Source organism: Phodopus roborovskii, unplaced genomic scaffold, assembly GCF_943737965.1.
Source record: "Phodopus roborovskii unplaced genomic scaffold, PHOROB, whole genome shotgun sequence".
NCBI lineage: Eukaryota > Metazoa > Chordata > Mammalia > Rodentia > Cricetidae > Phodopus > Phodopus roborovskii.
The window spans coordinates 563-25,926 of NW_026126423.1; the positions used below are offsets into that span (position 1 = coordinate 563).

The window sequence follows — 25,364 nt, forward strand, 5'->3', positions numbered from 1 at the left end:
TCTGTTGGAGGGACTCCTGCTTCCAGGACCCTTCCTTGAGCTCCTGCTCCAAGCTTCAGGCATGCACTGTGAGGGTGGATGTGTCACCCAAACAAACCTCTCCTCCCCCAATCCTTTCTGGTTACATCGCTTACTACAGCTGCCAGAAAAGCAAACTGGGATAAATAGTAGGCTCTTTTCTTAGTTAATCATCTCTTGTAATTTTGCAAACTTCCCCAACTGTGAAAGGACAGTCATCTACTAAGGAAACAATTACCTTCCAAGCAAAATGAACACAAAGCAAGCAAGGCAAACCAACAACCAGCTCTCCCATCAAACTGAGGTGGGTTATCAATCAAAGACTGAGAGCTCCTGAGGACAGAGCCTTTGGCTCTCTGCAGCAGAAACTCAACTCTACACCGTTGGCACCGGTCTCTCTGGAGCCCAGCTCCATTCCTGAACCCTTTGTCAAGTTCGGTGATGGGTCTTCTTTCAATGTTAGATTAAATCCACCCTCTATGACAAGTTGTCGGTCATGGATGTCTGACTGGACATTCAAACCACTCAATGATGCTGTTGTATTTGCTTGCTTTACCCCCTTTGAAAAGTCATTTTACTCTAACGCTGAACAGATGGACTCTGGGCCCTCTCGTTATCTGTCTGGTATTTGATTACCACGTAAGTGCACATTTGTATGTGAATACAGCACGGGTGTGAAGCAAATAATAAGTAAACAAGGTAAGAATGGAGAGATCTGTTCACCTATGAGAACATACCTCCAACATGCACAATACATATACCACACGCTTTCTTTTCTAAAAACCTAATTAAACAGAAATTAGAACTTTCAATACACATATTTGTGTGTAAGGTTACCCATATGCAATTTGCTATGCAATTCTTTACATGTACCTGGCTAACTAATCACTACTCTTAGGTTTAAAGCATAATGATAGCATCTGATAGTATCTTCAAACATCCTTTATTCCTTCTATAAAGTTACTGTTAGTAAAGTATGAAGTATTTAACTAAATAAAAGCCTTATATTTGTTGCATTATCCAGCCATTCATTCAATCAACAAGCTCACCTGGCTTTCTGTCAGGCACCGAAGTAGGTACTAGCAATAGACACTAAACAAATGGGCAACACCCCCATCCATGGCTCACACCCTAGTACAGCCCTGACAATCCGTTTACACCATTTAATAAGACTCATGGTTGGTACTCTTTGCAGCTCAAGAGCATTACGAGACAGTATGCCATGGGTGTGTTCCAGACAGGCTGGGTCAACCAACAAGTAAATGGCTATCTGTATTCTTCCAGGTTTGAACAACATCCCGATCTGCACTGTGAATGATGATGAGGTCCCACTTAGAATGTTGTGTGGCCCTGGCTCCTTTAGCTCTTAGAGGGGAATGAGACACCTAGCCAACCCTGAGCAATTCACCTCCACCACCACAGCCCTGGAGAGCCCCGCCCCAGAGCTGTCACCTGTCCAAAACAAAGTGCCTGCAAGACCTCAGTCTGGTGAGTCCCTATAGAGAAATGGAATCTGTCCTTGTGGGCCTTGCAAATAATTCGAAAGAACTCGTTTGAGTTGAAATCACTGCAGTGACTGGGAAGGTAGGTTATTCACTATAGACAGCTTGCATTCCTCTAACCATTAATTCAGTAAGACATCACAAAACACTATCAATATTTGATGTATTTGCTGTAGTGTCCGGACCAGAAAAGTATGCAGGATGACAGATTTCCAAATGTCAACTCCACTGGATCAAAATAGCCTGGAGAGATGCACCTCTGGATGTGTTGGAGAAGACGCTTTCTGAGGAAGGTGGATGAGTGGGAATGTGGGTGGCACAATTAACACACTAGCGGTCCCAGACTGAATAAAAACAGGGAAAGAAGAAGAAAAGCATGTAGCAATCTCCATCCCCCTGCTTTCCTGACTGCAGCCATCTCACTCATTGCCAAGTCCTCTCCCCACAACGATGGGCTGTCTAGCCTCAAACATGAGCGGGGAATGAATCTTCTCCACTCTAACATACTTCTAGCAGGTATTTGTAATGAGAAAACTCACTATCAAACATTGTAATAGAGGTCTGGGATTGGAGTGGTTAGGCAACCGGATATGAAGCAACAGACAAAAGGTGGGGTCCAGTAGGCACATGGGGGATGGAAACTGTGCACATCTTTCTAGAAGGGCTCTCACCGCCTAAGTTCGCAGGCTCAACGGCATTGCCTTCTCTGTGCTCACCACACTCTACCCCCCCACTCATATGAAGAAGTCTGTCTTTTGTATCTGACTAAGTAAATGAAGAGATGCTTACTTCTCCAAGATCCCAAGATAGACCCATCAAACTTTTGCAGCATGCACTGTTTTCAGATCATCAGTATATCAAAACTTTCAGATCCCTTCCAAATTTCCAAAGTAGTCCAAAAGTATAAAAGCAAAGCACTCTACTGGAAAAACTTTTTTTCAGATTTATTTGTATGTATGAATGCTTTGCTTCAGGCATGCGCGTGCTCTCACAGTGTGCTAGGATCAGGTCCAGAGAGCCATCATCTCTAGCCCCAAGGAGTTTTGTGACACTAATGACCTCACCTCCTGGGAACCAATTCCTTCCTAGTTTCATTTTAGCTGCTGTGAGGAGATTCTCTGATTTAAAAAAAGCAGCTTAGGGAGAAAGGGCTTTTTTTGGTCACAATTCTTGGTTACAGTCCATCACTGTGAAGGCAATCATGGCAGCAAGAGTTGACAGCTGGTCTCATCACACCCAACCAAGAGAAATGTAGCTGGCTAGCAATATTTACTATGAGAGTTCATGACCCACAAGGATGGTTCCTCCACGCTCACACCTCGGGTCTTCCCACACCGAGGAAGCTTCAGCCAAGACAGTCCCTCACAGACACACTCCCACAGGCCAACTTGATTTGGGGGACAACTCCCTCAGTGAGGGCCTCTTCCCAAGAGTGTGACTCTAAACAAAGCAAAACATAAATTGTCCACTACGTAGTGACACACATGTTCAAGAAACATACACTAAGATTCTGCTTTACAATCAGTTTAATTAGATCAAGAAAGCAAAAGTAGCCAGGACTGCTAAGAGACTCCCAGTCCCTACTTACTTGGGAAGCTGAGTCAGGGGGATCACAGGCCAGCCTGAGACTGAGATTGGAGAAGGGGGAGGAGTGGGAGGAAGGAAGGACTGAGGGAGGGAGGGGGAGGGAGGGAGGGCAAGGAGGAAGAGGAGAAGGAAGGAGGAAGAAGGAATAGGTAAGGAAGGAAAGCAGGAAGGAAGGAAGGAAAGCTCAGTTTGCAATGTGTTCATTCTATCATGTTGGGAAATAGAACCAATAATTTTAAGAAGCATACATGCACTTGAAGGATGTTATTATACTGGTTTTCTGTCACAGGTTTCCACATATGCACACATAGGCCTCAGCTTTTGACCTTAAGTCCAAATAGACTAGTTTATTTCTTAGTAACTAATACATAAAACATGTATTGAAATTCTTTAATTTAAATATATTCTACTTCTTTCAGAGCCATTTAGAAATACCAAATAACTGCTTCAAGACTTCCTCGAGACAATCCCTTAGTGATTAAGAAGCTGAAACAAACATGTTTCAAGCAGCTGGCTGAGTGACTTCAAGACTCCTTCCCACAGCTGGCTCTTTAACACTTGCTCTGTCTTGCAATCCTTCTGAGAAGTCTCTTTCACAATATTTCTACAGCTTTATTAAAGTGTAGCTTTATGATGTAAGACATCTATATCCCCAGTGCACAATCTGGATGGATCTTGACAAGTACATCTGCATCCCCCTGGTGAAGCGATACCAAAGCACCCGGTCTCCCAGCCTCTGTTTCTGCCAAGGACAAAGACTTTTAACTTTTACCCAAACGAGTTCCCATGCAGGGTTCTTTTTTAAAGTCTGCTTTCACTTAGCAGAACAGAGTTATCTAAGATCCACCCTGTTTCCTTCGTTCTCTTCCTTGCCACAGCTGCAACTGTGCCCATATAAAGAAAAGATCTGATCTGGTTCTTCTGTAAGAGAGCGAAGATTCACACCACACACAAGTCTTCGCGGTGTTTCCACGTCATTTCCTCCCAGGTAACTCCTGCACGCACAAAAACTGACGCGTGCAGTGCTTTTTGTGTCGACACTTTAGGAAGAACGCCAAGTTATGTCATTTTTCGAAATGGCAACGATTGGTTTTAGTTTAGAGCTGATCAAGGGGAAGTGTCGGCAAGGCTGCAGCTTGCCATCCTAGTACAAAGGAGGCTGAAGTTATGACTGCCGTCTTCAAACAAACGAGGCTAATCAACTCAGGGGCCTGGTGGTGTGTTCCTTGTGTGGTTTTAGTGTTGACTTTTTCTCACCCCCTGATGAAGATGACCACTTTCCTCTTCTTCCTGTCATCTATGTGACCTTTTATGGATGTGTTTGTTCAGATCGCTTGCCTGTCTCTGAAGTTGTTTTTTGTCACTGTGATGCAAAAGCTTTCACACAGCATATAAGGAAGTCTTTGCCACATGTGTTTTGCAGATGTTTAATTTAAATCTGAACCTCTTTGCCTTTTTGTTTCAAGGTTCTTCCCCTTCTCTGCCTTCCAAAAAAAAAAAAAAGTTATTTTTGGTGTTATTTACATTTCTAATTTTTCTATTATGTTTTCAAATTTGCACACTGCCCATGTCTGCTGTGGTTTCCTGTAGTTGGCCAAACCTCTGGTGCAGTGTTAACTACAAACAGGAGAGCTGGTAGCCTTATTTGTACTTGATGCTCATAAGAGGGAGCATCCAGACTTTCAGCTTGGAAGTACAGGGTTGGTTCTCTCTGTTCAGATGCCTATACACGACCGAGGCAGCTTCCTTCTTTCCAGTGCTTTATCAGGCATGGAGGATGAACTTTGCCAAGCAATTTTTCTGCATTTGAGATGACCCTATTTTTTCAGGTTATTATACAGTGAATAACACAGGTTCATTTTCCAATATTAAACCATCCTTGCATTCTAAGATTCTACTTAGTAAAGATAAGTTATTCTTTTCACCACTACATTTTATAAAATATTGTTTAATATTTGTATGTATTGGTTTAAGTGTGAAACTTTAGTAATACATTACCAGTGCTATAATGATAGTGTTTATTAATATAGTAAGTATAATATATAAACCTTTGTTATGTATTTATATTACATACCTAAATAGCATTACAAAACATTTTCTTATAATATCTTTTTCAGGTTTGTTTTCAGGACAATGTGGGCACGATATAATATGTTATTGGGAACTCTAGTAGTCTAGAGATTTTATCAATAATTAAAAGTCATCTAATTTCTGAAGTTTCCTCCAGTGCTAAAAAGTTTTTAAACTATGAATTGAACTTTTTTTTTTTCCCATAGAGAATTGCTTTATATGTTGTTTGTTTCTTCTTTAGTGAGCTTGGGCAGCTTGTATTTTTTTTTCCCAAGGAATTTATCTATTTCATTTACTTCTTTAAGATTTACTGACACATTGTTTAAAAAATACTTTTATGATTTTACATCTGCATAATTGTCTCTTTGCCCCTAACATTGGCACTTTATGCTTTTTCATCCTTGATGTATATCATAGTTAGGGTTATCACACAGGACGAAACACTATGACTAAAATTTTGAGATCTGTCTTTCAGACAGTTCCAGGTAGTTAAAAGGAAAAGTTCTTATTTGCCATCATCATGCTGAATGATTCCAAGACAAAAATAGCTACACTTCTGTTTCTTACTTCCCGTTGCTTTTGTCTTGTTAATTTCTTGTTGTCCTGGTGCATTCTGCTTCTTCTATTTATCTTTTAAAATGCCAATCAGGTGTTTCAGTTGTGTTCGGTGGAGAGGAGCTGAAGCAAAACAATTAGTGTATGCATGAGAAGTGTTCACATGATTTGGAGTCTGCATACGTCAGCTTCACTGTCACCACTGCCAACAACAGTTAGATGCTCTTCTATCACTCTGGTCCCGCCCCAGGTTGGCTCATTTGCTCATTAGCTTGGTGTGTGGGTCAAGCTGACAGCTGGGGCGCCTGGCTAGACAGCCTTCCGGAACAGGCGCTGAGATCCAATGCAATTCTGTAGCTCCTTGGCCACAAGGTCTCCATACTCCTTGTTGTTGTTGTTGTTGTTGACACTGATTGAACTGCAGACTGTACCTTCCGCCTCATCCCACCACAGGCCTTTCTATTTCCTATTCAGCTAAGAAAGGAGAAGAATATTAGTTCCTGATTCCAAATCCCTGAAGCTTTAGTAGAGCAAGGAAGCACAGCTCTCACAATGAAGCCTCTTTGCAGCCAAACATGAATCTTCTAACTGCCTTCCTGGTGGTAAAGGGAAATCTTCCTCAATGTAACGCAAAGCTCATCGTAGAAGTTATTGCTACCTGAACAACAACACACAGGACCAATTCACATTCAGCATCCAAATTATATCCTGAGTTTCCATTCTAGGGCTTTAAATGATTTCAACCAAAGTCAATAATATGTCACTATCTGCTTTGTCTCCAAATGTTTGGTAGAGTTTAAAGGACACTTTTAACTTGTTAAAAGTATTAATATTGGTTTTGCTTGCATGGTTCTCTTATTGGAGAAGGAATGTTTCTCTGACCTAATGGAATGTAACTATTGTAAAGGTACTTGCTATTAAGCCTGATGACCTGGGGTAGACACCCAGGACTCACATATAAGGCACAAACTGAATTCTGAAAGTTGGCTTCGGACAACACATGTACCATTCTATGCCCATGCACATGCAAATCCCAAACACACACACACACACACACACACACACACGGTTTAATAAAAATGTAAGCAATTGCACATGCTTCTCATTAATTTTACATTTAATTCTATAGAAATTACAAGTGCAAAATGCATGCCAATCATACTATATCTTTGATTTAGGATGCATTGAAAGACAAAACATGCCAGTGCCTCCAAGGATGCTCTGCTGCTGGCTCCCAGGCCTCAGAAGTGATGAGCATCAAGCCTGATGAGAATGAAAACACTGTGTGCATACCAAACTATCTAATCAGGAGATAAAAGTAAGAGTGGGTACAAATAAATAGCTGGGAATACAGGTGGGTACATGTACACACACACACACACACACACACACACACACACGCATGCACGCACACACACACACATGCACACGGGGAACAGTGAGCAGCAATGTCACAGGTGTGTGACACTAATAGATAACAGATGATAATATGATAGATAAACTTAGGATTTATGAATATAAGGGAAAGCCATTTTTAGGTATTTGGCAACATAGGCTATACAGCTTTATGACTGTGAAACTGGCTGATTACTACGTTCAGCTCAGGTTTCTCCTAGGGCACATTCCTAACCCCTTGGTACAGAGAAGTGACGCCACAGTGCAGTGGGCTTCACTACACGGAAGACGGTTTAGTTTGAGGATGCTGAGGCGGCTGTAAAGTAAGAAGCTGAAGAAGACAAATCTGTGTCGAGAACAAGCAAAGGGCCCCAATTCTAGTCTTTGGTGCAATGCTAACCCTTGCATGCACAGAGCAAGCTGCAGAGGTCCAGGAGCAAAGAGTGAATGAAAGAACAAGTCTCGGAGCTGCTGGCTGTCACTCACACACAGCAGAGTGCAGAGAGTTGCTTAATACACCGCAGTTCAGATGAGACCCAAAATCTCATTAATTGAAGAATGTGATTACTCTTAATCCTACAGTTGGGGACAGTGACTGAGGAAACATCCAATGTCAATCCTGCTTCCACATATGTGCCTGCATGCTTGCACACATACATACATACATACATACATACATACATACATACATACATACATACACACACACCCATATACATAAATATTAAATAATTTAAATCCATACCAATAACAATCACTAAAAGTAGATATAAAAATATAAACAAGCTCTATTGACCTATGAGAATATAAATGAGTATTCTAATGTTGTAGAACTGGGGTCTCAGAAGCAGTAAAGATTAGAACATAGAAATTATGGGGAGAGATAGCAGTTAACATTTTCTAAAGTGGACAGAAACTTAAAATGTAGAAAGATAAACTCAGGGTAAATTGCTCCTCAGCCGACACCCGGCTGCTGGAAACCACAGAAAGAAGGCACATCACACACCTTGCTACTAAGGCTGCTGATTTCTTAGTAGAAACCTGCACACTCCAAGGCAGTAGGACACTGCCCGTGAAGTGCTTAAAGGACAAAAGCTTCCTATCTTACAGTGGCCCTTCAAAAAGGAAGGACAGTGCCAGAAGGAAAGGCTTTGGGGAAAGGAAAACACACACACACACACACACACACAAGCGCAGCATGTGCGCCGCACACGCATACACTCACACACGCATACGCACACATGCACATATGAGTACACACACACACACAATCCCTCCCACAACTCAAGCATGGATTCTCACTGACTGAAGGGATTTAGGTCCCTGCCTCACTGTCTCAGTGAAGTCCTTCTTAGCCACACTGAGAGAGCAGCAGCCATGGTGGGCCGCTTGTGTGATCAGCAGATCTTCTCTGTCAGCCCTAGGAAGCCTGTACGAGGGTCCATCTCCTGAAGTTTGTTGCCCTAACAGATGTTAAGACCTTTTCAACAGGCACAGCATGACAAACAACAAGCATCGCTTGAACTGCTGATGTTTTCATTGATCCCCCTTTGCACTGTTTGAAATGTAGTTTCAAAGTAGATCCCAACCGACCCAAGCATCATGTACCCAGAGTGACGTTAAAGAAAGCATGGGAAACTTTATGAGCCCGGTGCCATTTACTGCCTCACTATGTAACCACCAGATCCTGGCAAAGCTCTAGACATTTTGGCACAATTTACCTGGCTGGCAGAAGTCCTGCAGTGGCTGCTTCACCTAAGTACCCAAAAGCAGGAGATGGAAATGAGTATTTGCAGGCACTTGACTGGGTTATTGTCAGACACGATGAATGTGCCTGTCTGAAGCTTCCCTCCTGGGGTTTTCAAACAACACTGCAAAATTATTTGCCCAGAGTTGTTTTTGGCCTGTGAGTCCCCTGGTAAGGCTGTATCTATTCCTGCCTGCATTGGAGCTGGTCTTCAGATAATCAGCAGTATTGCATCTCACACTGAACTTACTCCAGAAGTAGGAAACATGCTCTCAGCTAAGGCTGGTTTCTGCATCTCGTCTTTCTTACCCCAAGGGTCTCCATGAACACATCCTCTGGCCTGCCGTGTGGAATCTGAACATATACTTGCTTCTTTCCTTTTGCGTCGACAGTAGCAGCATGGCCTTCCATGTTTCAGACTCTAACAGCCTGATGATTTAATCTGTGCCAATGCCTGACATCTCTTGGGCTGTGCCTGGTATGTGTCATGAAAATACCAATAATACCATTGCAGGGCAATCCATACAGCACTCAGCAAAGGTTCCTCAAATCCAGCTGATCATCAAACTGATTCAAACAAACTCCACACGGGCCCCAAGAATCTGCTTTTGTAACATGATCCCAGGTGATGCTGATGGTCAGGCAACATTGCTCTGGAGAGCACTCTCTAATGCAGAATGGGGAGCACTTGGAAAACTAGTACCTTTGTAACAGAGTTCAAGACTACTCTATAATTGCAAAGTGCTTGGGGGCAATTTTCTAAGGGGGGAGAGGTAAAAGATTGTGACATTTAACAAATTACCCAAGTAATAAGATCTTCTTTTGTAAATGTATATATATGTGTATATTTGTGGGGGGTGGACACAAGTGCATCAGTGCATAGTGCACAGCGGGGTGCAGAAGGTAGGTCGGAGAGATGGGAGAGAAAGGGGTGAACACAAATTGAAATGCCATAAAATGTGTGAATTGACAGAATGAAACCCGTTACTAACTGAAACAGGGACAAAGCTGCACTCTCCTGGCCAATATGACAGTAGTGTAACTTTTCATGTTCCCAACCTTTCTTTCCCCAAATCAGAAAAGGAGTTGGTGTCGGCCTTGTCTATTCTGAACTAGCTGGGAGATTAACATGTTGACTCGGTCACAGAAGAACTACCCTAGCAGAACCAGAAGTAAAGCCCAAGAAGCCATCCTTAGCTGGAACACCCACCACAGCCAAATCGATGCAAACTTCACCTGCAAAATCCAAAGTGCTGACCAGAGCTACAGAGGGGCATCAGCTGCCCAGGTGATTGCAATATGGGGCCGTCCATTCCCTGTAATATAAAGACGTCACACTTCCCTTGCTTCCTCTTCAAGTCTCATCCCATAGTGAGTGACTGTACATATGTAAGTGTTTCTTTCTATTTCCACAATTAACAGCAAAGTTGTTCTTGGTTCCACTGTTCAGAACATTTTGGCAGAGGCTGTGTTCTTTTAGCTAATAAATAACCTTTCTCTTTGAAGCAAATCCCCTTTCTACTAATGGCAAAGACTAGACAATTAGAGATCTAAGAAAATATAAGGTTTTAGGTATTTACCCACAGAGGCTATAGAGAGAATGAATGAGGTCAATGCATGCAGCAGCCACATCATGCCAGGAGAGGACATCAATAGATGCCTCCTGTAACAGTCATCGGGCATCAAGTTGTGGAGCCTCTTGGGTGTTGGAGAACCAAAGTTTTCTTAACCATTGCTTCATCTTTCTAGTCCCAAGTGCTTTAAAAAAAGTTTAAACATGCAAACCATAAAGGAAACTGAGGCTTATTAGTGTTACTCACATTGTTAAATGCTAGCATCTACAGATATAAATTTTAATGTAAAGCAATGAAGATAAAAAATAAATCACTTCAACTGACTTTCACTGATATATTCCCTTTTAGTTTTAGAGAGAAAAATAATCACTAAGCCATCTGAAAATTGTTTTAGAAGCCATTCTTTTCCTTCCTTCCTTCTTCCTTCCTTTTCTTCTCTTCCCCTTTTCTTCTTTGAACTCAGGAGGGCAGATCAGTCATCACTCGAAATGCCACAAATTTATTTTTCACCACTCATATACCTTAACCAAAAGGGGAATATGGTATCATGTATACGCAACAACAGACTTTTTCTTCCTCCTCTTACTCTAAGGGTTCAGTAATCCACACCTTAGCTTCAACTTCTCGTGCCTTAGCCTTGAGGTCAGAGTAGCCGCCGTACTTCAGTTCCCGGGTTATTTAGAATAAGGCAGCCAAACACCTCTACTATAGCCACACCCTTGGCTTCTTTAGGTTTTAAGGGACTTGCTGAGACTACTTTTTTGAACTTCTTTCGTCCTTGTGCCAAGATTGAGTGCAGCCATCTTTATGGGTACACCAATAAATTCCCCTTCTTAATATAATTAAGTAATACCCATGCTTCCTCATACAGGACAGATAGCTGTGTTCATCTTAGGTAGTGTTCTTCTACCTTCCAGCACTACCTGTCAGTGGGAAGCACACATTCTGTCATTCATGACTTGTTCTAGGTTGCCTGAGGCAAAAGACCTTACCCATCTCTGACTACCAGCCTCTGTAGTAAAGTTAGAACATTAGGGGATAGATAGTCCACAGCTCGACATGCCGCTCACCTCTGAGCCCACTTTTCATCAAGAGTTCACAAGCAAGCTTGATAATGCATATAGAAGCAGTATTTCTTAAACCATGCAATGTTAACAAAACAGCTGGTGTGGTGGTAAACATCTGTAATCTCAGCACTAAGGAGACTGCTAGAGTTTACAAATTTAAAGTAAATAATTTAAAATTTAATGTTATCCTGGACTATACAGCATTTTTGTCTCCCAAAAGCAAAACAGTGAATTATGTATAACATGTTGAAGGAATGAGTGTTAGGCTGGGAGAGCAGTGGCCTGAGTTGTTTCTAAAATTAAAAGTTAAGTTAAATGCAAAGTCACAAAAATAATGTGATTTAAAAAAAAAAAAGCCACTTTAAAAGTATACATTCTAATTGTCTGCACCGTTAAGTTTCTGTTGAGTCAGCAGGCAAGACCTGGTATGAGCTGACCTCCTTTCAGTGAGTGGCTTATGCAGTAGGCCTGCTAGATATTTGCTCCCAGTAAGTAGTCACTGGTAAGTAATTTAGGCCAAGGATGGGCTAGCACATTTAAGATAGATGCCATTTAGCTTGTTGATGCCCTAGTCTGTTGCTATTGCTCAAATTCTTCTTTCTCCAATTGATTTAGAAACAAGTCAAGGATCTGAAGGCAATAAAGCGGTATCGCTGCTGTTGGCACAGTTTGTGTTGATTTCAGGTGGTATAAGGAAATCAGGTACTGACTACTTAGGGGTATGGGCGCTAAGGGTCTTGGCTTTCAATGGGCAATCCATGAGGGTTAGAGGCTTTCTGCTCCTCTCTAAAGCGATCTGTCAATTCTGTGTAAGATAAATCTGACAAAACTCGTCAGACCAATTTGAAGCAACACAGTCACACCCAATCACGGGAAGGATGGCTGACCCACACAGACACAGTGACTTCCTAGATTACTCTGCTCAGCTTAACTGTCATGGGCCTAAATGATTTGCTGGAAGAAAACCAAGCAGAACAGAATACTGCTGTAGCAATCATAAGCAGGTGCCCTATGAGGCAGCTGAAAGTCAGTGTGTACCAATTGTAGCCCTGTCCATCCTGCAGTTTAACTATAGAGACCAGTCATTGTAGAAAGCCTACCTGGTCCTGAATAGTCCAACGGTAGCCACTTTGTGGCTTGTAGCTCCCAGCATTAAAACAAGAACTGCATTAGAGACTACAGAGCAACTGTCACAGTCTTGTTTCCCACTTTCCCTTAACCAGAAATGAGGGGTTCATCACGTGGAATTCTCCTAGACATTGTCACTTTCCCATGGAGTTCACTAAACCCCAAAGTGGCTCCGTCTGTGACCAGTCAGTAAATGTAGCTGAGATTGGAAAGCACCCCTGCCTCTTGCTCCAAGGATGGCCCCTTTCCACCTGGCCTCTCCCACCAGATGCTTCACTCTAGGATGACAGTTAGAACAGGATAGTTCTATTCATCCATGAGCCTTACTAACGACCCACACATAGATTTGCCTTGCCAAGATGCACAGACTTTTAAACTGCAATCTCCAGATCACACTGCTTCTCTCCACAGTAGACATTCAGCATCTCCAAACCTGATCCTGGCTGGGAGTGTCTGTGTGGGCTTTGGAAAGGTCTAAGGGATGCAGTTAAATTGTTCTAAGATGCATGTCTGATCTCTTGTTTTCTCTGTCAAGATAACAGATTCTTATTTCACTGGTCCAGTCCCTACCCCAACACCCTCACACATCAACAATTCTAAGGGCAAAAAAACAGACTATATATGCTAGCACAAATATCTCATTGTAGGTGATCACGGTCAAACGAACCCGATTCTGTTATGACTTTTTAGTGCCTGTTTGGCTTTTAATTCCACACCACTTACTGATAAAATAAGGCAGAAGCTATATTCAGTCTCTCGGTTACAGTCTTATTTGCATTCTTTTTCTATTTCAGGGGTTGAGACCCCATTGTATATAAGAAAAAACAAGATGAAAATACCTGTTACAGAGTATTTCAGCAAAACCAAAGCCTCCTCTCAGTTTCAGCACCCAGGACAATGGATCAGCAAAGCCACTGTCAGCAAGGAAAAAAAGGAATACACTCACCAAAGAGCCATCTGTCCTTCAACACACCAAAGGTAGAAATGAACGCGGGCCAGCTCTTTCACAAAGATGAACTTCACGGACAGAACATCAAAAATACTGTAAAAAAAATAATGGTCTCCTATATGGTGGCCCATGTAAGTCTCAAAACCACATTGTATATAATGCTAGAAATAAATATTAATGAAGACATTATTTCTATTTGTAGTCAGTTTTAATACACATGAAAGAAACATGCTTATTTAAATCTCATTTCCTGTCTGTAATAATGATATTAGTACCTGAACATAGAGGATACCAGAAAGGCATCCATAATCAGAATTGAGTGCCGAATCTAAATCCAGTTGGGGAAAAACTGCTCAAGAATTTTAACATTTGAGCCAATTTTGGTAACCTATAATGTTTCCAAGTTTTGGGACTGTTAAAGAAAATTTCTCATCTCCTCTCCAAATAAGTAAGTAAGTAAGTAAATAAATAAATAAATGTTACTTCTTCATTCACAAGCCACAGAGTTTATTTTCACTCTGCTAGTGGTGCTAATGATGGATGAAAATAATTAATATAGACTTTTTTTGTGTTATTTAAATGAAATATTCTTGGGACCCAGCTATTATTCTTTAGTGTAAGTTTGTAACATATTGTGGGTCAACCATAACAAGGTTTATTTCTTACATAAGAGTTCAGGACTCATGTTCGTACTCAGTGGATACCTTTGCATTGCTTGGTGATTGAGAGGCCGGGGATCCTTCCACCTTGTGGCTCAACTATCATCTAGAGTATCACTGCCAATTGCACCCAGCAGACAGAAGAAATTAGACCAGAGAAAAGTACATTTTCTACTGTTGCTGCAACAAAGTATTACAACCTTAGTGACTTAATGCCACACAATTTTATTCTGTTACAATTCTGGAGACAAAGAAGGGGAATGGGCTAAAATGAAAATGAAGTCATTTTCTTTTGGGAGGCTCTGGGAAGAGTGGCTTTTCTTCTACAGATGATCCACACCCCTTCATTTGTGGCTGTCTTCTATCTTGAAAGAGAACATTAGCTAGTCAAGTTGTTCACTTGTAACAAAGACTCTCGAGATCACACTGGGCCTGTTCTGTAGACTACTAAAGATCATCCCCACTGGGGTCTGGGAGATGCTTCAAGGGGAAAATGCTTACTTTCAGGGGTTGAATTCCTCTTTCCAGCTGCTTAGGTTTTTCTTTTGCATAGTGAGGCTTTTCTCTTATCTCAACAAGTTTTGTTTTATGTGTGTGTATCTGTGTGTGCATGCATACATGCACATATATTTGTATGTACAGCTTATGTGTGTGCATTCATGAGAAATGAGGGAAATGAAGAAAGGCAAGAGAGAAAGCCAGTGTGTGAAAGCATCACCACATCCGCATTGCTTACTTATTTCACAGGCAATCTTTTGTTCTTCCCGACAGGATAAACATGGTAACAGTCATTTAAAATATGAACACTGAGTTTGGTACCATGGGCAGTTTCACAATGAAAACATAGGAGTGCCAAGGCTTAAATCTCATGCAATGATCCAATACTTCCCAGCAAGGGTCCCATCTCTTGAGCCTGCCACTGACTTTGGGGAATATGTTAAGCTCATTGCACATGCCTCCGGTGAGCTGGGGAAAGAGGGACAAATGTCTCCCATGGGCCCATTCACTGGCAACTCTAGCCCCTCTGTGCCCATTAATTCACCTTTACCTATTCTTTCCCCTTTCATTTTTACCTCTTGTACAAAAAAAAGTTGAAAAAAGAAACAACACATTAAGAAAAGGTCTTTAGGTATTATTTTTAGAGCCAATCTTCAAATAATCCAGAAATTAGTTATTTGAAAATGAATGGTGACTATTGTCTTCTGGCAACGGTTGAGATACACTCTTTTAAATGTGTATTGTGTGTGCCACTCGTGTGCAGGTACCTTACAATACTGGGGAGTTGGTTCTATCAGCTTGATTCTGAACCTGCAATTTCTGAAACTGTAGAAAACAAAGTTGTGGTCATATTAGCCCACTCAGTCTATTGTGACTTGTTTCGGCACACCTAGGAAACCAATACAGAGCTTTGCAAGTAATGAAAATTAAACCATGTGGTAATTTGTAACAAATAATAATAATAATAATAATAAATGACCCAGAAACTGATATTGGGGTTCAAGCTTCAAGCTGAATATTAGAAAGCAAAGCAGCTGGCCACTAGCTCACCTCAGCTCAGGCTGAAAGGGCTGATCCACACACGAGCTCTTCACTGAGTCTCAGACTGCTGCCTCTCCTCAGTGTGGCTGGAGAGGAATACCTCTCAGAGACCTTGCTTCTGTCTTGTATACTTTCCTAATGTTGGAACTAAAGGTGTGAGCTTTAATAATTCCCTTTCAGACTGTATAGATCTGGGTGGCTTTGGACTCAGAGAGATCAGGTTCTATCTCTTAATCCTGGAGTCCTAGGATTAAAGGGTGTGTACCTAGCTTCTGACTGCTGGAGGTTAAAGGTGTATGCCTGACTTTATGGCTTGTGGCTGACTTTTCTTTTCTGAATCCTCATAGTAAGCTTTTTAATAAATCATAAATAATATGTCACTACAGTATTGACATAATTTCCTCCACTTCCATAATTACATAGGATTCTATTTCATAGAAAGTAAGTGGAAGGCACTGTATTAGCTTACTTTTCTGTTGCATGGCAGAATGCTTGAGAAAACCCAGGGAAGAGCAGGCCTAACTGGCCTGGCAGTTGGGGGCACTGATCTCATCTACCTGCACAAAAAGAACAACCAACAAGGAGCAGAAGTGGGTTATAAGCCCCTCAAATCCAACGCGCAGTGACATGCTTCACCTCCCAAAGTTCCCACAACCTCCAAAACAGCCACAAGCTGGAGACCAAGTGCTCACACATAGCACATGGGGAACATCTCACAAAAATCTGAGACTTGGACAAGTACAGCAACATGAACTTTATTCTTTTAGAACTGTAGTGTGGCTGTTTACATCCACTGTTTGTAGACTTTGAAACAACTAGCTACATTAGGTAGCTGAGAATAAAGCAACAGAAAGAGACATTGAACATCAACATTTAATCTAATATCTAAGTGTGATGTTAGCACACACACACAACATAATACACAGGTTGTGTCACAGGGAGCAGGAGCTGCTGGAATCCACTAAACTGGTGACAGGGCATTTGCTCTGTGTGAGCTTCCCTGTAATTGCCATGCAGTCTTCCCTTGTAAACCACTGTTCAATTTTGGATTTGGGCATTAGTGCATTCAGCATAATCATTCCACAATAATACACATCAGCCCTGTAACCATGAACTAAAATGTGAGAGCTAAATGAGATGTGGACAGATGTAAACATTATTACATGTACATTTTCCTACATGCCTATGTTATTTACAGAAACACACATTTACATGAGTTGGGATACTAGAGTAGAAGGGAGATGTACAATATTCACATTGAAAGCTAACATATGGAGATATATGTTATATATATATGAAAAATATAGAAAGGATAGATGTTTTTACTTTAAACTGGGGTAAAGACAAATTGATCCTTCAAGAATAACACTGTGGAATAGTCCAGCCAACGCAAAACTTTAATTTGGGTAATTAAATTATTATTGTCATTAAGGGATTAAGGTTATTCTTGTGATTATTTCAGGGAAGTATGAGAAGACACTCAAAGCGTAGGCACAGGGAACGGGGCTCCACTATCCAAAGGAAATTGCTATGCCCAGCAAACAACTAGTGCCTTTCCAGAAATAAATATTTCTTAGAAAGAACTCTGCTGAACACAAAAGCTACAGGTATAAGGGCAGCCTCCCAAGTTCAACATTCTAGTAGACACCAGAACATTCATGAACATCCGGTCCACCAAACAGGATCAGACCAAACAGACAGACACTGATAGGAACATAAAAGAACAAAGCTAAGAGGTCAGAAGGCACATCCTGACAAATACACTCCAGTGAAGGGGAGGAGAATGAAGGCCTGCTAATACGGTAACATTCTCCATGACTCTGACTTGAGGTTTAAAAACAATTTTGAAATCATACCTTTAGGCCTTCCTACACAAAACCAAATAATCCTTTCTTGGTGCTTAAAGGGTTTTTCATTATCATTTAACTTTTGACACGATTTAAAACCCCACAACAGAGATGAGAGAAAATCACCTTCCTTGTAGTCTGAGTGTTCTGTGACGAGCCACTGTCTGGGCGCTCCTTCAGTGGAAGGACAGCTAGGGAAGGTTGGTCACTGTGGACGGACTCACTGAGGACACCGGGCTGGTTGCTCTGCTGGCCCTGCTCTTCTCTCTGTGGTGAGTCGGGGTCATTCTTGGACTGCTCTCCCTCGCTGGAACTGCCCCCGCTTCTGGCCGGGGCTGCTGGTCCCCTGAGGAGAGTTTTCCACTGGCTTTGTGTGCAGGAACAGCTCCTTTCCGTTGGGGTAAGATGGTAAAGAACGCCTCTTGCCAGTCTCTTGTTTCCAAGAACTCCAGGATAATCTCAAACACTGCGACACAGACAAATGGGTCACCACGATGCTGCATGCTGTCTTAGACTGTGGCCCCTGCCCTGATTTGTCCTAATTACTGCACTGTGGCCCCTGTCCTGATTTGTCCTAATTACTGCAAAGTTCTTACCCCTCCTCCCCTTGGCTATCAGGGATGAACTGCCCCATGGCTCTCAAGTCTTTATGTTCTTTCCATCTTTTTCTCCCTAAGCCCCATGGTTAGCATTCAGCTCACTTCCTCGCCCTTCCCTATGGGGAAGAACCACCGAATGAGCCTTCTGCCTGCTTCTTGTCTTCTACTTTCACATTAGCAGAAAAGGATATCATACTGTCCCTAGGTCCACCACACTGTGGGAGGGCTATCTCTGATAACTTTGTACAAAAGTACAAAAGGTATCAAAGGTTTTTGAAGATATTTGTTCCTTGAATAAGTAATTTAATTTAATTTCTCTTACCCCATAAAGCCTGCTATACACAAAGAACTTAGATTACATAAGTTGTTGTGCACTGACTAAAAATTGTTCCTTACAGAGGACAGGGGTTCAGTTCCTAATACCCACACAGCTGTTTATAACTGCCATAACTCCAGTTCCAGGGGATCCAATTCCCTCTTCTGGACTCCACAAGCACCAGACAGGCATTTGGTATAGATACATACATGCAGACGAAACACTCATACACAGAGAATAGAAACAAATCTTTACAAAATTTAAAGATGGGGTGGCTTGATGACACATGGCTTTTATCTCAATATTCAGGGATGGAAGCAGAGGCAGGTGGATTTCTCTAAGACCAGCCTAATCTATACAGTGAAACCCCTCTCAAAACCTTCTAATTATAAAGCAGAGTTGTATCACAATGTTATTCATGATGGAAATATACATATACATATATATATACATATATATATATAATGGGGAAATGACTAAATGATTATTTAGAGGCTGTAATATCACATAGTCACTAATAATCAATCCCATGAAAACTCTGATGAAATGAAGGAGGGTCCCCCAGATTCATCACAGGAAAAGAACTGGGAGGAAACACGCCACAAGTTGAGCAAAAAAGTCTCTTCGAGTTCGAGATTACAGAGTTGTCTTTATAGGTCTTGTAGATTCTCAGAACTGTCTAGAGACTCACTCTTGTTCTAATAAACAAACGGCTTCTCTCTTCTATCTGTCCGAGTCTGAATGTACTGTCTCTTTTGGTGTCCGCCACTCAGGGACACCTCAGTCACCTCCATAGCTTACCGTGGTTAACTGCCAGGACTTTACACTGTTCATCTTCACAAAATCTGCAAGAGGGAGCTGTGCATGCTCAATTCGTAACTGGATGCTTGCTTAAGTGTGAGACCCTGAAAATAAAGACAACGGGGTTTAGATGTACAGTCGATGAGAGTGTAGGTCTAATGTTATCTGGAACGTGTGCTCTAAGTCAGGCAGAGAGAGAACATCCAGCCCTGTGTACACCTCACTTCCCAGAGGTGAAAACTGCCTTCCCAGCAGTTAGGAAGCCTCTAGGTGGCAGAACAAAGAATTGCAGCAGATGTTTTCTGATTATTCTCTTCCCTCCCCCACCCCATTTCTCATAGTGTTAAACTCTCCAGCTGAATTCAGAGAGAAACCATCACTCTTTCTGTGAGATCGAAATAGACAAAGGCACACAAATGGCAATGGGATGAAATCCAGATTGAAAAGTATTTCAGTGGTCCTTATATTTTATTTTTGGCTTTCAATAACTACAAATCAGATAAGAATTCTATCTTTTCTCAAACTTGGAAATGCTTGAAGTCTATGTCTATCCCAGATAAAAGCACCCAGAAGGGCCATCCAGGAAATGTAAACTGAATCTCTCAACAAGTACTTAGTGTATCAGGGAGACAAGAGATAGAGAGGAGCTAGGGGCTTTGGGAAAAAAACTATTTTATTAGAGAAAGAGACACAACTTGAGCAGACAATATGTTTGTGCATATAAGCTAGAATTTCCCACTGAGAACAACAGAAAGGTTGACGAGAAGGTTCCTTCACTGTCATGAGTTGCTCAGCTCATGGCTAGCCACACCTGGCCCCTTCAAGATCACAGTTTTACAAAAACAAGTCCAGTTTCTCTGCTGTAGTGCAGCTTGGTGTGCCACAGCCATGCAGCCACTGCTGGCCAGGCTGATGTGCTCACCTGTGACATGGTAGAAATTCTACGTACATACTGCTGCAGAAGAACACACAACTCCTTCATATACTGTGCTGACAATATTTCTTTACTTAGAAATAATACTTTTTCTTCAGAAAAATAGGATGAACTGAGCATGTTGCAAAGTACACAAAAATGTTTTCTTCATTAAGTGGGAGTTCTGTAACGTTTTATACATAAAACATAAGGTGAGAAAAAAATGGAGAGAAAAACTAATTTGATAATCACGTATTTAAAAACTGCTATAGAGCTGGCATGGACTCGGTGGTTAACAGCACCGCTCTTGCAGACCGCTGGGCTCACTCTCCCAGCATCCATGGCAGGTGGCTCGCAACTGCTCTGTAACTCCAGTTCCCGAGGTCCTGACATCACTTTCTGACCTTCAAGGGCACCAGGCAAGCAAAGCGAAGACACATGCAGGCAAAACACTCATACACATAAAACAAAAATGAAACCTATTTCTTAAAGATTGGTATAAGCTTCAGTGGCTTAGCAATTCCTTAGCATCAGAGCCCTCAGCAACACAGCACACACAGCTTAGGCATATAGACTCTGCAGCAATCTGGTCATTTCCAGAATCTGCTTTGCCAACCAACACGGTTGACTTTAGGTTCAATTTCTTAGTACCCAAAACTGTGTGTGAAGTATAGAAAAAACTGCCCTGGTCTCTCCCAGGGCTGCAGGGAGGGTTACCACCACAGTCACAGGTGCTCAAGAAAGACCATCATCCTGAGGACTTCCTCACTACCCGAAACACAGGTTTAGGCAGGGCAGAGAGCACAGTACCTTGTGATGGTTGTGGTCCACTAAGCCTCCAATCACATAGGCCTTTGATTCATCTAAGTCCTTCAGTACATTAGGAGAGTCTGATGTCAGATAAACCAGGTCTTCTTTTTTTATGAGTTCACTATAGTGCTCTGACTGGATGTGGATATCCTTTAAAAACAAAAGGAGGATGCGTATTAATTAGCAGGACACTGTGAACACTAGCTAAACATGATTATCCTCTTTTCCCAAAAGAAACCTCTCTAAAAACCATCTGGAGTAAAGCCTGAGAGGCTATTGTTAGAACAGTGCTTAAAATCCATAACCAATTCCCTTCCCCTCATAGCTCAGTCACTGACATACTCTACTAACCTTATTTCCTTGGTTGGAGCCTCAGTCCCTAATCTAATTCCACACACGATGACAAGCTAAGTTCCTAAAATCTCACTTGTTGTTATTCAGCCCTTTTCTGGAGGGTTAACACCAAACAAACTCCCCTTAACTTAGGGAACTCTTTCGTGTGAATATGGCACTAGACTATCTTTCTCATTTTATCTCGGATCCCAAAATAAAAAATAAAAATGTAATTTTCCTGCTGTCTTGATCACACCATTTTCCAGACAAGAAATGCCTTTTCTAATTACATCTCCCTATGTCAATCATCAAAACTGCTTGTCAATTTAATTAATTGAATGCGTCTGTTTCTACAAGGAGACAAACTTGGAAGCTTCTTTACCAAAATTATCAATTCAGAGACACAAGGCTGAGTGAGAGCTGGCAGCCCAGATTTTTCAAGTTACATTAATTGCTTGAATGATGTTACCACTCCCCTGACTTTTACACAATAATTTTAAAGAAAATCAAGTGAAGCAGACATTTAACATTGTATGCTACTGATTAATATAATTACTTTTCTGGAAAACAGTATGCTATAAATGTGTTCCTATACTTAGTAGTGGCTTCAAGAGGTATCTGAGTAACCTGAAGTCACTAAATCTGTATTTCTCTAGAAAAGTGAGGGTGTACATAATAAGCTTGGCAAGACTTGAACTATAAAGTATGCTGGTCTATTATAGTCATTATTTCTTAGGAAAAAAGACATGAATCTAAAGACTTGCTAAGGATAATCTTCTTGTAAATGTCTGTATGACAGGCTTTTATTGAAAGCAGCTATTAGATCAGAAGGTACCAGAAGAGAAAGCTGAAAGCAAACACACACAAGCAGAACATAGCACTCCTCAGAACAGAAGAGTACCCAGCCATCTTTACAAAAACCTAAAATAGGGAAAGTGTACATCACAGAGAATTTAAATCTCCTCTAGAAGCCACACTAAAAATTAAACATGGATAAGTTACCTTCAACATATTAACATAACATGTCTATGTTATATCCCACCCCCACTTTCTGATTCTGCATGTACCTCACACTTACAGCACATGTCAACTCACGATCCAGATTTTCACCTCTCAAGAGTTCATGTTTGTCTACTGCTCACAAAATGAGCAGCACGGATTTACATGTAGAGACACTTTTCAAATTCTAGAGAGACTTTTGGGTATTTCTATTATATAGAAGTGGTTTTAATAGCAGACAAGACTTAGGAGAGTAAACGCAAATGAGCAGACATCTCATTCTGTTCTTTAGCTTCTCCCCATGGAACTCTAGACATGGATGTAATGACACACAGGCTTGGTGCACACCTCTAGACGTGGATGTAATGACACAGGCTTGGTGCACACCTCTAGACATGGATGTAATGACACACAGGCTTGGTGCACACCTCTAGACGTGGATGTAATGACACACAGGCTTGGTGCACACACTCTATAAACATGGGTGCACTGACACACAGGCTTGGTGCACACTCTCTAGACATGGATGTAATGACACACAGGCTTGGTGCACACCTCTGAGACATGGGTGCACTGACACACAGGCTTGGTGCACACCTCTATAAACATGGGTGCACTGACACACAGGCTTAGTGCACACCATTACTGAGAGCTTAGGTAAAATAAAGAGGCCTTCCAGGAGCTTAGAGGTACTTGAGTGTCACGAGAGTGGACTGCTGTACTACCTTCCAGTTGACCCATCCTTTGTCGTTTCATTCATGTTCTTCTTCAGCTGACCCTCCATGGCTTGTCAAATAAAACTGATGAGCAAGGTAAGCAGAGAAAAAGAAGGAAAACAATCAGTTTATTTCTGAGTATTTTACTTCCCTCGTCATTCATCTGATGACCAGTGATTAAGAAAAAGAACTGTTACCAACCCTGAGCAACCCTGTACTAGGTGGTAGAAAGGGCATGTGCTAACCCAGTGGCTGTGGCATCCACCCACATTTTCCTCCCTCTGTCTGCCATTGAAGATCATGCTGCAAACTCACTGCCCTTTCCTCGGGTTCTCATCCCCCTCCTGGGAGGAAGGGCCCGCCACTATTAATTATTGTTGCTATTTTTGCTGCTGTGGAGCCTTTCCTGACCCCCACTTTACAGCTGTATCAAGCTGAAGACCTTGAAAAGTGTGTGTGTGTATATATATATGTAAATGTATATGTATATATAATTACATATATGTAATATATATGTAAGGCTATCACTGAAGCAGGTACAGAATTATATGAAAACACAGTCCATACTGCTCCACATGGTAAGACACACATCTAAGCACAGCACATGTGGGAAGTTCTTGGTTCTTCCCGTCTGAGGTAGGAGTCACAGCAGCAGCCAACTAGTCTCCACAATTACTCTCAACTAAATTTAAGAAATCCTTTTCAGAACTGTCAAAGGAAATGTAAAACAGACCCACAGCTAAGAGGCCTTGTTGTACACATCGGAACAGGGCAGCCTAGAACCCTCCTTTCCCACTTCCCGTGGCTGGAAGGAGTCAGAAGCTGAGACCTGGTGTGAAGATATGCACATGTCCTAAATCAAAGACGCCCATCTACACAGCGGTGGACAGTCACTGAAAATGCACAAGACTCATGTTCAAAATATTTTTGTAGAAAAAAAAAAGATCAAATAAGCATGACACAAGAAACCTCTAAGACTCCCAGCTAAGGACAACAATCCATGCCTCGTCATGGGAGATGGGGAAGAAAGCTGAGTTTCCTCTAACCCCTTCACACACACCTGCACAGGGTGACGCCGCACGGGTTTTCTGCGTAACATCGTTGAATCTGCTTATGAAGCTTCTTAATATCCTATAAAATAGCACAACTTAAAAAGTTATCAAAGTCACCTAAGGCTATTCTGTGGTGTTACAGGAATAGAACAAAGAGAAGGAATAGCTAGGTAGGCAAAAATATTTCCTTTAAAATGTAAGGACAGCCAGGGAGGTGGTGCATGCCTTTAATTCCAGCACTTGGGAGGCAGAGGCAGGAGGATCTCTGTGAGTCTAAGGCCAGCCTGATCTACAGAGTGAGTTCCAGAACAGCCAGGTTACAAAGAGAAACCCTGTCTCAAACTATGACTGTTGTGATAATATTCACTTGATTTTCCTACATACTGACAGAACAACTGGAAGTTAATGTTCCATAACTCAGCTGTCCTTTTGTCCTTTAAAGTCTATTCAAAATGCTAGCTGACGCTGTCTAAATGGAAAACAACAAAACCTTTTCAGAAAAATGCTATTTCTACACTTTACCCCAGTGGCACTGGTAAAATGCAAGATTTAAAACAACACTTGTGCGTGTTTGCATGCCTGGATATACGTCTGTGCACCATGCTGGGCAGTGCCTCTGGCCACGTGGCTGCTAGGACCCAAACCCGGGTCTCTGGAAGACCAGCAGGTGTTCCTAACTGCTGAGCCATCTCATATCTCCAGTCGTGCCACAGACGTTCTGAAAACAAATTTTGAAAGGGATCTCACTGAGTAGTCCAGGCTTGCCTCAAATGGGCTGGCCTAAAACTCTGAGATCCTCCTGCATCCATTTCCCATGTGATAGGATTACAGACATGTGCCGTCACAGTGACTCCATAGGTCTTTAGGACTAACATGTAGTTACAAGTTTTACTATCTAATTAATGGTGTCTATCTATGCATATGCAAACATATATGTAAATATGCATATACTTATTATAGGACTTAATTTGGGAGCAGAGATTTTGAAAAACTATATAAATACTATCCATAATACTAGATATGAGAATAAGAGGGATTTAACCTAGTTCACACACAGGGACCTCGTGATACCTTTAACACCATCAAATCGTCAAAACTGCAGTCGATGATAAGGCGGAGGCTGCTATGGACACCATGTCTTCGGATGCGTTTCTGTCGCTCCCATCTGAACTAGATTCCAGCTGACAC

At 41.7% G+C, this 25,364-nt stretch overlaps 1 protein-coding gene across 1 annotated transcript; it reads right to left on the reverse strand.

Moving 5' to 3' along the window:
- Positions 1–16,308: 16,308 nt before the first annotated feature.
- On the reverse strand, positions 16,309–25,322 carry Trmt10a (tRNA methyltransferase 10A). The gene is given in 11 exon segments (XM_051185420.1): positions 16,309–16,347; positions 17,764–17,957; positions 17,960–18,103; positions 19,354–19,377; positions 19,380–19,427; positions 19,430–19,457; positions 21,077–21,226; positions 23,134–23,208; positions 24,185–24,202; positions 24,205–24,255; positions 25,248–25,322. Coding segments are annotated over 11 exon segments (783 nt in total). The 5' UTR covers positions 25,260–25,322.
- Positions 25,323–25,364: the final 42 nt, after the last annotated feature.